The following is a 12,260-nucleotide window of genomic DNA, read 5'->3' on the forward strand; positions in this document are numbered from 1 at the left end:
TAAACCCATACTTACTACTGCTTAAGATATCGTGCTTTTCGATAATTCAATCAATCAATGTTGATTCAATCTAATGACAAATAATTTCTCTAAAATTTTAGAAAACTGTGATCACCAACAGGATTATAGACAGGAGGCTGATATCAAGCTCACAGTCTAAACTCCACAAGTCTTTGAGGAAATACTCAGACACAACTGAGTTTATACATGGACAAAAAAAAAAAAAGTCAAGGTCAGTCACAATTTGTTCACAACAGATTTTATTGTGGCTGTCCTTTAGTAGTGGTTACTCTTACATTAGATCTGCCATATGGCTACAGTAGAGGATGTATTGCACACAAACATCAGAAAGCACTACAGGAAACATTTCCACTCAAAACTAATCACTATAGGTTACATATGTATGTGTTGGTAGGTGGGTTAAGGGAAGAGAAGATGCAAGACCACAAGACGAATATACCACATCGCTGCAGACAAATGTTAATAAAGTTCTCCCAAGAGAAAGGTGAGGAGGAGGGAAAGGCAGATAAATAGTCAGAGAAAGAGTAGAGACAGAAGGCAGAGAAAAGAGAAATATCAGTTCAGTGAGAGTGTAAATTTATTGTGAGTGTTTGAGATTCTTCTGCAGGAAAACTAGTCTGTGGTGGTATCATGAACACTTGACGTCATTTCAGAAAAAGCCACTGAAATTCCTTTAAACAGACCAAAAAATACACCGAAGCCTGTAATCGTCGTGTGGTGGTTTGCTGAATGTCTCTCCAGAAGGTTGCCTGTCAAAGTTGATTTGAGGCCCCTGTAGCATTGGTTTTGGTATGAGCCGTGTTTGTTCTTTAAAAGAGTCTCGTTTTGGTTTTTACATAGCTTGACCTCTCAGAAGACTACGCTCCTTCCAGAAGCTGCTTTGTTGTCATTCTGGTGCAAGGTTTTTAGCATTAGCCTGTATTTGAACAAGTTTCCTGTGACCTCAGAGCCACAGGCGTTCATCAGAATTTATGCGGAATACATACATCATGGCACAGCTTGCAGAAATCATACATAACTTGAGTAACATTTAAAATATGCCTATGCTGCCGTGTTGTTCGGAATGCAAATATGAGCAAAACCCTCATTAACAGACAAATATAAGTGGCATAGCAAAACACAGGCATGTCTCCCAACCACTTGACCAGCCACAATGTTCTTTATAATTATAGTACAATGTTTTTAGAAAAAACAAGACATTTTAAGGTTTAGGAAAATATCCTGCTTCACCAGCTTTACATCGGGAAATACTAGCTCCCCATTGTTGTTTACATTAAAAACAGCTATAAGAAATAAGGTTGAGTTCATTTCTTTTAAAAAACACCTTAAAATATGTAAAGAAAGCACATAAATTAAAATGAAAGGCAGTATTTTAAAAAGGCTTTACAGATATTACAATCTGTAAAAACTTTTTTTTATACAAAGGCAAAGGAGAGTGCTATGAACTTCTTTGTGCAAAGTGTAATAACTTGAATTGAACTTTTGAAACTATTTCTAAAACATGAGCTGCAACTTAAATCAGACATTAACTGGATAGTAAATAAACTCAGCCATTTCAAAGGAAAGGTTAAATAGTAGCAGCACTTTAACATGTTCATGATGAATAAGATGTGAAGCTTCGTATTGATGCTCATCACTGTCAAACAACCATCTATTTGATCACAATTATCATTTCTCCCCATGAAAGGTCATGTTGAGTACAGTGGTGGGCACAACTTACCAAAGTCAGCGTCACTAACCACCAGTCCATTAAACAAGAATATTAGCTCCGCTAACGTGAAACTAAACTCAGTCTGTATCACTTGTCTTCTTCCCTTTCCAGTTGAAGACTGGTGAGACTGACACAAACCTGTTGTTTAATTCTGTTGGTTAGATTTGTAGGTGGATGGGAAAATTTGTGGTGATTTGACCAATCCAAATCAGAAATAGCCCCGTCTAACACAGGTGGGCACACAAAGATGCTACACACTTACACAAAAAATGATGAAAAACAAGTTTTACACAGCAAATGTTGTGGAAGCGTGCAGAAATTCACAATACTGTTTTCACTTTCTCACCGCAGCGTTGACCAATCACGTTTCATCACGAACACAGAGTGAGCCAATAGCATCCCTTCAGCTAATCACTTCTTGTTACATACAGTGTTCGACTTATTATTATTTTTTGATGAGCTTTATTGAACTGCAAATTTACAAAACAGCAAGAGAAATGAAAAAATTTACAATTTATCGGAAGTTGTGATCAATGTTTACAAATTTAGCAAAAATGCTAATGCGCTAAATGAAAATTTGTGCTACTATCAGCGTTTTAGCCATTTGGTAGAACTGTGCCCACCACTGATAGGATGTTTAGTTACCTTCATCTTGTACATTCATTTTGACTCCCTAAGGCGGTTACAGAAGGAGTTATGTTTCAGCATTTGTTCTGGATGAGAGCTGTCATTTCAGAACTGAAGAGTCTGCGTTTGAAGAGTCTTTATTGACTCAAGAGGAAATAAATATATTATTGTTTTTGTACTGGGTCCTTCTTAATGGAACAATCATGGATATGCTGGTCTAAATTCTCCCCTCCTTTAACCCTATTATCAAATAAACAAATAAACATCAGTTTTCTTTTTAATGTGTCTCTTTTTAGGCTTTTGCTACATGGTTTGTTTTTGTGTGTGTATACACTCCTTCCTGACATCTTGCCAAACTGGGCTACAGCTCTATCTTACAAGCTGGGAAGGATTCATCCTGCATGACAACTGTGCTGCTGCTCGCCAGGACCATGATGTTCAGCTCCTGCTGCTTGTCATGAGTCTCCTGGTACCACTCCCTCATCACATCCGTGTCATGGGTTGGAATTAGAGTGACCTGAAAACAGAAAGTACCAAAAAATTGGTTTTGGATTGTGTAAAAAATAATAATAACAATAAAAACTAAAACATGTTGTTCTCTTTGCCAATAATACTGTTTTTTAGTCATGTTATATAATTGTGTGTATAAAAAATCATGTAGCCATTACAATATTGTATAATGTTTATTTTAAATAAGGAAATGCACATCGTCCACCACTTTTCATGCCAGAGTTATAGCAATTTTGGTTAATCCTCGAAAAAGTTATATTTAATCTTATGCAGTCTTTTAGCATTTAGAACATATGTTGTGGGTGACCAAACTACAATCACACAAAATTTGATATCAATATTTGTAAAACTAACTGAATTATAGCCATTAAATACGTTAACAAATGAATTCAAGTTGGCAACCATCTTGAATTGGGATGACCCCAACAGTTAGTCATAATTATGGGTAAACATTCAGTGATTAGTTTCTGAAAATTTAATAAGATCTGCCCAGTGGTTAATAGGATATTTCAAGTACAGATAAACACATCTGACTTCAATAGTTATTTCTAAAGTTTTAAGCAAAGATATTGCAGAATGTGTAGAACATGGAGTGTGCTTTGGGTATGACTCAGCCATTACCACTCCAGATTTTGGCTTCATAGCTGCAAAATACTGTAGATTTGACTTGTTTACATCATAGCCAAATGAACACGTGCACGTTTACACACACAGGTAAAGGAAAAACATAGTCCAACATTTTACTTGTTCACAGTGCAGTTCAATAAAGCATTTGAATCACAATGTGCAATACATGCTACTGCTAAACAACACCACTTTCTTGGTCATAAAAGTCAGGTTTTTGGTAAGTTGGTTTTATTGATTGGGTTTATGGATTCATTTAGTACTTTTGAATATATGATCTACATAAAATATGATTTAAAGAAACTAATTTAAAGCATTATAAATCTGTTATATACTGCAGTGCCCAAGAGTAATTTAAAAAGTACAGAAAGGTTATTACCTCCGCCAAGGGGAGGAGATAATGTCTTCAGTCGTGTCTGTCTGTCTGTCTGTCTGTCTGTCTGTCTGTCTGTCTGTCTGTTGGTGAACAAAATTACTCAAAAACTTGTGGACGGATTGTTATGACATTTTTACCACACGTGGGTACTGGCCCAAGGAACACACCACTAAATTTTGATGATGTTCCGGATCACGCTGCAGATACAGGAATTTTTTTCTTTTAATTCAAGCGAATCAGTAGGGCTGCGCAGTGTCATTACGTCACACGCATGCCTGTACAAAACAGGAAGTACAAGTCGCAAACTCGCTGGGACTACACATCCCAGTATGTCTATTATCAGGAAAGTTGTGATTATTCTGTTATCAACTACTTCTGGCGATGTTACATGCTGTCTGGAGATGTACAAAAAGAAATGAGATTCTCTTCATGTTACAGGAATAACAGGACACCGACAGCGGGAGGAGGGTCCTGCTGCAGCTAAGCCAAACCTGGACTGTTCGGAACAGCTGATCAACCTGGTGTCCCCTCCACATAAGAACTTTCTTGTGTGATTGCTCTGAAGTTCGTGGGAGTGTTTGTGCTGAATGCGCTCACATGCTGTATTTTGCTTCAATCACTCACTTAATAAATAAATAAATAAATAAATAAACATTTAAAAAACACTCGCTTCATGAGCCGACTGTACCAGTAAGCACTTTAAAAAGAGAGTCAAACCATTACAAACTCATAAAAAAAAAAAACGTTTTACACGGTGGTATGTGACTGATGAAAACTTAGGAACTTAATCCCAGACCAGTTTGACGATGAATAACATCGGGTGACGAATCTGATTTTTGTTTTCACACGACTCCACCGAGAAGAAATCCTGTGCATACTGCCTGCTTAAATGTTCGCTACATCAGAACCTATTCGGCAAACGTTTCCATCTCTGCTTTTGCACATTAACTCCATTACAGGATGGGGAAATTGGTCTTGGCGGAGGTTTGCACTCTCCGAGTGCTTCTAGTTATTTGTGACCCGTCACATCGAAATGAGGATTAAGTCCAAAAGTGGTATATGAAGAAATAGGCAAATATAGTGTTTTGACTAAAATGTTAGCAAAAATTGCATTTTGTCAAAATATAATGAAAAAATGCCTTATCAATGTCTCATTAGAATGAACTGTCTGAAATATAATTATAAAACAAAATTTTGAAGCACATTTTTGAGCAGTAGCAACAAAAAAACTGATTTTGAGGAAAAATGCCTTAAAATTTTGAGATTTTCCCTGTGAGCTAGCAAAGTTTTGTTTCTTTCCAGCTGGGAATTGTCAATATTTAAATATAATTTGAAGTTTCCTCTTTATAAGGACATCAAAACTTCCGCATTAAAATGACATCAAATTAGGATTCAGACCAAATATTTATGTATTATTGTAACTAACAAAACAAATTAAGTCAAATATATGGATTTAATTTTGGTATCAGAATGATTCAGGTATCAAAATGTAGCTTTTAAAGCCAAGAATCTGAAAATGTAATTAGGTCATTYTGACCAAATTTGACTTAATCCTTATTTCGATATGATGGGTCACATATGTTAACAACCTTGTTAGATATGTCAAACTTTATAGTACTCTAAAACCTCGGAGGAGATACTGACAAAAAGGAAGAGTCAGGATTCTTGTAAAATAAAAAACAACTTTAGCTTTTAATTCTAAATGTTCAATGACTTATAATACTTTCACTAGTATTTAAAACTTACTTGCATGTTGTTTCCCCACTGGGCTTTTCCTTCAAGTAAAGCATCAAGGACAGCTCGGCTGGGTTCCTGAGCTGTCAGGTCATTGCCACTGACAACAAAGTAAGCGGATCGGACACGCTTGAAGAACTCCGCATCCACATTTTTGGCACTGCAGTGATTGGGGATGTAAACCAAATCCATGTACATAGGAGGACAGTTGGACAGAGATGACGCTTTTCCACCTCCAGTGTCTGCAAAACATAGATTTGCTTTACAACACCATTTCAACAAATGTCTGGTAACGATAGGCAGCAATGACAAAACCAACATAGTCTAAAATGTACTCACTTTTAACACCTTTGGAAGCAGAGGTATTAGTCGCATTTTTGGCATCTTTACCTTCTCCAACCCCCTTCTTTGGAGAAGCAGTCTTTGAGTCCTTGATTTTTGACGGACCAGTCTTCCTAGCTGGTGATGAGGACTTCTTTGAGAGCTTTTTCTTACTGGACTTGTCTACACCATTTGTGTTAGTATTGTGAAGGTTCTCCTCTGCCTTTAGTGCTTCTGGGTCCACCATACAAACATCATGGGTGCCTGAAGTTGGAGCCGTGTCCCTGAGTGCCATTGGAGGAGGATCAGCCTGCCTGTAGGTCAGAGTTCTGTCAGTAGGCAGAGTCTCAGAGTCATCTTCAGAGTCTATGTTTGCATCCGCTGTGATAGAGGGGCACTCTTCAGTCCCAGGTGGTACATCTGAATCTGTCTGTGAGGGAGCAGACTCACTGATGGATGTGGGCGGGGTATCCTCACACTGTTTGGCAGAGAGCTTACCTCCTGGAGGTGGAGGCCCTCCCCCTGACTTGGCCAGAGGCTTCTTGTCATCAGTGGCATTTTCTTCATTGATGAAGTATTCTAGAGGGTTAGGGTTAATGAAAGATGGTGATAATTCAGTCTTGGGGTGGCGATACTCGCAAGAAGAGACAAGACATAGGTCAACGTCTGTCTTAGATAAAGCACAAGGACTCTTCTTTGTGGTGTCTGGTGCTTTTGAGCCACAGGGAGAATTGTGATTGTTTTGATCAGTGGAAAAGGCTAATTGTGACGGTGAAGGAAGTTTAGGACTCACAGGAGATTCTTTTTCCGGTATAAAATCTTCACATTTAAAAGGATTAGTCTCCTTTGCAGGGGAAGGTGTATCTTTCTTTGAAAGATCAAAAGACGCAGATGGGGAAGAAGCTTTAGGAGGTGAGGGTGAATTGTCACATTTCTGCCATGAATCAGATTTATTTGTGCTCTCAGACAGTGAGATGGGGCTGGTACCGTCTTTGACTATAGGGCCTCCTAGAACTGGAGATGGCTCATTGGAATGGGGAGAGAGGGTGAGAGATGATGCCTTTGGGGTGACTGGAGATTTATCTGTCTGTTCCACAGCTGTGTGGGGGACCTCTGTTATCTGACATGGGGTTGTAACAGATGGTGTGGACTGAGATGCATCGGATGGAGATGCAGAAGTGGTACAGACTAAATCACTCTCTTCAAAAAGCACAGGACTTTCTATGGCAGGTTTCAACTCTTTTGATGCTCTTGCATCTGTTCCATCTGAGGGACTATGGTCGACCTCAGTTGGTCCATTTTCTGTAGCATGCGAGTTACTGCCCAGTGACTGGTGCTCTGGAGACTGCTTGCTGAAATCCAGTGCTAACGAGTGATCAGGGGAGTCTTGGCCTAACTCTACAGACATGGCAGAATGCTCTGAGGATTTACTATCCTGTGTGTTGCATTTGGTTTTAGGTGAGATTTCTGGAGAAATGGACATTGGCCTTGGACTGTCTTCTTTAGTTGGTGATCCCTCAGCCTCCTGGAAGGCTGTTGGGGTCTGGACCACAGAGACAGACAATGAGTCATCTACCTCTGTTGAGTGAGGAGATCCCACCTCAGCATGAAGAGAGGAGCCAGTTGTTGGCTCTGGAAATGAGCTGGTGGCCAACGAGGCTGTGGATGCTGAGGCTAGATGTGAAAAATTATCTTCTGCCACTACTTCTTCCAGTGGAGTTCCAGACTTGTCTGATGTGGTACCCTCAGAAATAGACATTTTACTCTCTTCTTTAAAACTTGCAAAAGGATTGGTGTCTGATTCATGCTTGGCCAGTGGAGCTGGGGAAAGCACTGAATGGATATTTTCAACAGGTTTCTTTGATTCCATATCAAACAAGGCCTCCTTCTTCATTGAGGATTCAGAGTCAAGTGGTGGGCTTTTCGGAGGGGAAACTACCCTCTCTACTGGGGAACAATGTTCTAGTTCTGGTTCATTTGGCTCCGGGGTAACTATGTCAGTGGATTCTTCTTTATCACTTGTGACCTCCACAATGACTGGACCCTGTGACTTTGCTAGTGACACAAATGGTACAGCTCCCACTTTCTCTTCCACTGGTGACTGATAGTAAGGGGTGTGACCAGAGGACTGAGGTGAATCAGCTCCTTCCACTGGCATGTCATCTGGGCACTTAGAAGCATCAGTTCTTGCTAGAGTGCAACTAGCCAGTGTGGATGACAGTTCTATTGGAGCAGCCAACATTGATGGAGGATCATAAGTTTCCTTAGACTCCATCGAGGGAGAACAAACAAGAGGTGATGTTGGGGATTTTGACTCAAGTTCAGGTGAGTTAGCTTCATTTTTAATGTGTGACTCTTGAGCAGTGGCAAATCCCTCAACTGTTCCTGTAAAGGGAAACTCTTTACCAAATTTATCCTCTTCTAAAGATGACGGAGGAGATATTGTAGAAGCAGAATGGTCATAGTTCTGGCCTTCTGTGGCATCAGAGTGACTTGATCCTGGAAAAGCCTGAAGTGGAGAGAGCTTTTTATCAAACTCTCCTGATGCAGATTTTGCAAATCTGCCAACATCCCCTGAAGGAGCTCCTGTCTCATGATTGGCTTCATCACTCATAATATTCCTGGGAGTCAACATCTCATCCATTGAAGTAGGTACAGTAGTAACTTCAGTAGTGGACTGTGTGTGGCCAGATGTGCACAATGGCTCCTCATGGGGTTCAGCTCTGTTGTCTTCATCTGAAGCTGTGGAATTCTCAAAGCCAGCTGGAGACACCTCATCATGGATAGATGCAGCAGGAGAAACTGGTGAGGACACTTTAGGTGAGGTTGATTCTATAATATTCAACCTTTCTGTTTCTTTAGAACTTACAGGCTTCTCTTCTACATTTGTACATGTCACATCATCATCATCGTTTTTCACATTATCACTTTGTTTTGGTTCATCATGTTTAACTTCATGCTCATTCGTAAACTGTGTAAGATCACTCTCCTGATCTGCTTCCACCCTTTGTGGTTCATAAACCTGCTCCGTCTCTCCCTTCTCTTCATAATCCCCTCCCTCTGAAGTTTCTTCTAATACAGTGCCCTCATCTTCAAACCTCTCACCAACACCATCGGTAAGTTTTTCCTTGAGCACTTGTTCTTCTGGAGTCTCTTCGTTGTCTCCCTCTGCTTCTGTTGTTGTTATACCCTCATCCACAGACTCTAATGCTTCTGGTGACTCTTTGATTTGTGTTATTTGCTCGTCATGGATCAATGATGCCTCTCTTTCCTCATTTTGTTCTACATTTGCCTCACCTTCAATCAACTCTTCAGCTTTGAGCTGCTCAAAGTCTTTGGTGAGGTCTTCTGGTGAGGACATCAAAGATCTTTCTGCTTCTAAATCTTCTGCAACACTGACTGCACTGGTTGCTATTTGTTTGCCATCTACTTTTGTCTCTTTCTTCAGCACCTTTGACTTTCCTTTATCTTTCGATTTGGATGGAACTCCTAAATCTTTTTTTGAGGAGTCTTCTTTTTTCAGCGGCTTTGGTTTAAGATTCTTTTCTTCTCCTACACTGGTGGTCTTTTTCACATCCTTAGAGGGCCTTTTAACATCTTTCTTTTGTTCTTTCTTCTCTTCTTTTTTCTCTTTCATTGGTGAATCTTTTCTGATATCCTTTTTCACAACTCTTTTTGCCTCATCTTTCTTGACTTTTTCATCCCTTTGAGCTTCGTGTTTGGATGTAACGTCTTTCTTTGCAACTTCTTTTTTAACTTCCTTTTTCTTGTCCACTGAAACTTTGGCTTCTTTTTTAAGCTTTTCGATTTTGGGTTTTGCCTCTGACTTTTTGTCCGGCGTTTCATTTTGGTTGGTTTGATCAGTCCTAGCTTTGGATTCTTTTTCAGGTACCTTTGCTTTTTTTAGCAGAACCTTTTCTTTTTTCTCAAGCTTTTCTGTTTTCTCTTGAGCCGATTCTACATCTGTCTTAGCCTTATCTGCCATTTCTTCTTTTGAACTCTTTTGGATGTTTTTGATTGGCGATGGCTTTGGGGTGGACTTGAGGCTCTCTTTGCTGTCTGTTCTGTGTTTCATCTTTGTTTGCTTAAGTGTTGGTGTTGATGGCAAACTAGAGGACAAAGTTTGTTGAGTGACAACTGCCTGTTTCAGGAAATCTAAGTGTTTTAGTTTTTCTAAGCCTTCAAAGATGTGATCTTGGGTGGCATTTCCTGAGAAAAGGACTCGCACAACCTTATCTGAGGGATTTGCAGGGTGCCACACAATTAGTGAAGCAATAGAAGTCAAGTAGGAAAGAGGAAACTCTGATTCTTTACCATTTGGAAGTAGAATGGAAGTAGTGTCCCTTTCACTTCCTGTCCACTGCTTCATAAAGTGCTGCATCTCTTTGCTGTTCTTTGCAGGGTTAAGCACATACATTTCAAGCCTTCCGACTCCCATTTTTTGAAAAAGTGTGATTGGTTCTATAGTGTTTCCTACAGGTTTTTGCAAAGGCTCAATCCTCAAATTTAGCTTGTTTAGAAACTGTTGGGTGATTGCCGCTTCCTCGACATTTTTCCGCACCCTGTAATTAGGTTCAGGGTTATCCAGATTTTCAGGAAAATTCACAAACACGACACCAATATCTGGAGAAATCATGTTCTTCACCCAGTCACTGTTAGCTGTTGAACCCTGAGATTGTTCCTCCTCCAGCTCAGCAATCTTCCTCTGCAACATGCTGTTAATACCTGGAAGATTGTCATCGCCAATGTGTGTCAGGAGGATGGAGTCCACCCGGTCTAAGTGTCTCACCAGTTTCCAGAAGCATGACTTCCTGTCTGAGCCACCATTAATGAGCATGTTGAAACCATTTACAGCAAAGAGAGCAGAGTCACCTCGGCCACCAGGGAAAATGTAACAACATGGTTTGGAGAGTTTGAGGAATCCACCTGAGGTTGGAGGTTCTAACATGTCAAAAGGAGATGGGATCTCTACTGATTCTGATAAATACTCGGTGAACTCGGAGAGGCCCTCCATTTCAGGAAGGATGAGAGTGGAATTGAGTTTCATGTTAATGAAGTCTTGCAGGTTGTGTTTGTCCAAGTTGGAGTTTTTCCAGTCTCCTTGTTCAGGGCAGGACAGTGTAAGGTTGGCTTTGTTCGCTGGGTGAATGGTGCTGAGCAATTCACCAATCTGTGCAAAACACACACACAAAACAAACTATGTATGAATATTTGACATCTTATAAAATGATTCACCATACACTAGTGATTCCTAAATATTTTTTCCTCTAAACGGGGCCTTTTGTTTTATATGGATCCTGTAAAGTATTATTTCTGTTCTTATGCTAAATATCCAGAAACATGTATGTTTAGTTTGTAATAAAAATAATATAAAGGTATAAATAAGTACAGTTCTTAGTGGTAGATCAACATTTACTTCTAGCAAGTGGTAAGAATTAATTTAAAAGGTTTTTCTGTCCCATTTGGTTAACTGGTTGGTTGGAACCATTATTAGATGAAGGATAAACTGGCTGATTGAAACCATCAGTTTTTAAAGTGTTAACTGGTTAGTTGTACCCATCAGAAGTTAAAGGGGAACTGGTGTTTGATGGACCCATCATTAGTTAAAGGGTTAACTGGTTGGTTGAACCATCTGTAGTTAAAGGGTTAACTGGTTGGACCATGGTTGTTAAAGGGTTAAATGTGAAAATCCTTTTTGTGAGAAACATTCTCAAAAGATATATGCATGGGCGTGGAAGTGGGGGTGGGGGGTGGAGGACCTGAGTACCCAGGGCCCAAGAAGGGAGAGGGGTCCACGGAAGTCCTGATTTTATTTTTTGGCATGGATAGAGGCCCACTGACATCAAGAGTGTACAGGGCCCAGAATTTGGTGCTACACCCCTGGACACATGTGTACGTTTTGTGTAAAAAAAAACTTCCTATCATTTAAGTATCAATGCTGGCATGCGTGGGTTCTCTCCGGGGCTCATCAGTAACTCCTAGATGTGAGTGAGAGAGTGAATTTTGTTGTTTGTCTCTGTGTCCATGTGATGGACTTGTGAACAGCTTAAGGTGTACCCCTCCCCACTCCACCCCTTTGCATAGTGACTGCTGCATATGGTCACCAATGACCCATGTGACCAAAAGGTAGGAAGTGGGTAAAATATATCGCATGGATTTTTTTTGCATTGTAGCTGTAATAAACAGTTTTCCTGTTAAGGTAGTTTAATAACATGGTTGCTACTTTATTTAACTTTCTGACACAGTCCATCCATCCATCCATCCATCCATCCATCCATCCATCCATCCATCCATCCATCCATCCATCCATCCATCCATCCATCCATCCATCCATCC

The 12,260-nt window shown here is 40.0% G+C and overlaps 1 protein-coding gene across 1 annotated transcript in view; it reads right to left on the reverse strand.

Moving 5' to 3' along the window:
- Positions 1-243: 243 nt before the first annotated feature.
- Positions 244-12,260, reverse strand: part of map1b (microtubule-associated protein 1B) — a 28,691-nt gene continuing 16,674 nt past the window's right edge. The window contains exons 5-7 of the mRNA XM_014006608.1: positions 5,943-11,094; positions 5,616-5,845; positions 244-2,876 (exon numbers count right to left, since the gene is read on the reverse strand). Of these exons, the coding sequence (XP_013862062.1) occupies positions 2,721-2,876; positions 5,616-5,845; positions 5,943-11,094 (5,538 nt within the window). The 3' untranslated portion in view covers positions 244-2,720. The remainder of the gene's footprint in view (positions 2,877-5,615; positions 5,846-5,942; positions 11,095-12,260) is intronic.

This window comes from Austrofundulus limnaeus, unplaced genomic scaffold (assembly GCF_001266775.1).
Source record: "Austrofundulus limnaeus strain Quisiro unplaced genomic scaffold, Austrofundulus_limnaeus-1.0 Scaffold36, whole genome shotgun sequence".
Lineage (NCBI taxonomy): Eukaryota > Metazoa > Chordata > Actinopteri > Cyprinodontiformes > Rivulidae > Austrofundulus > Austrofundulus limnaeus.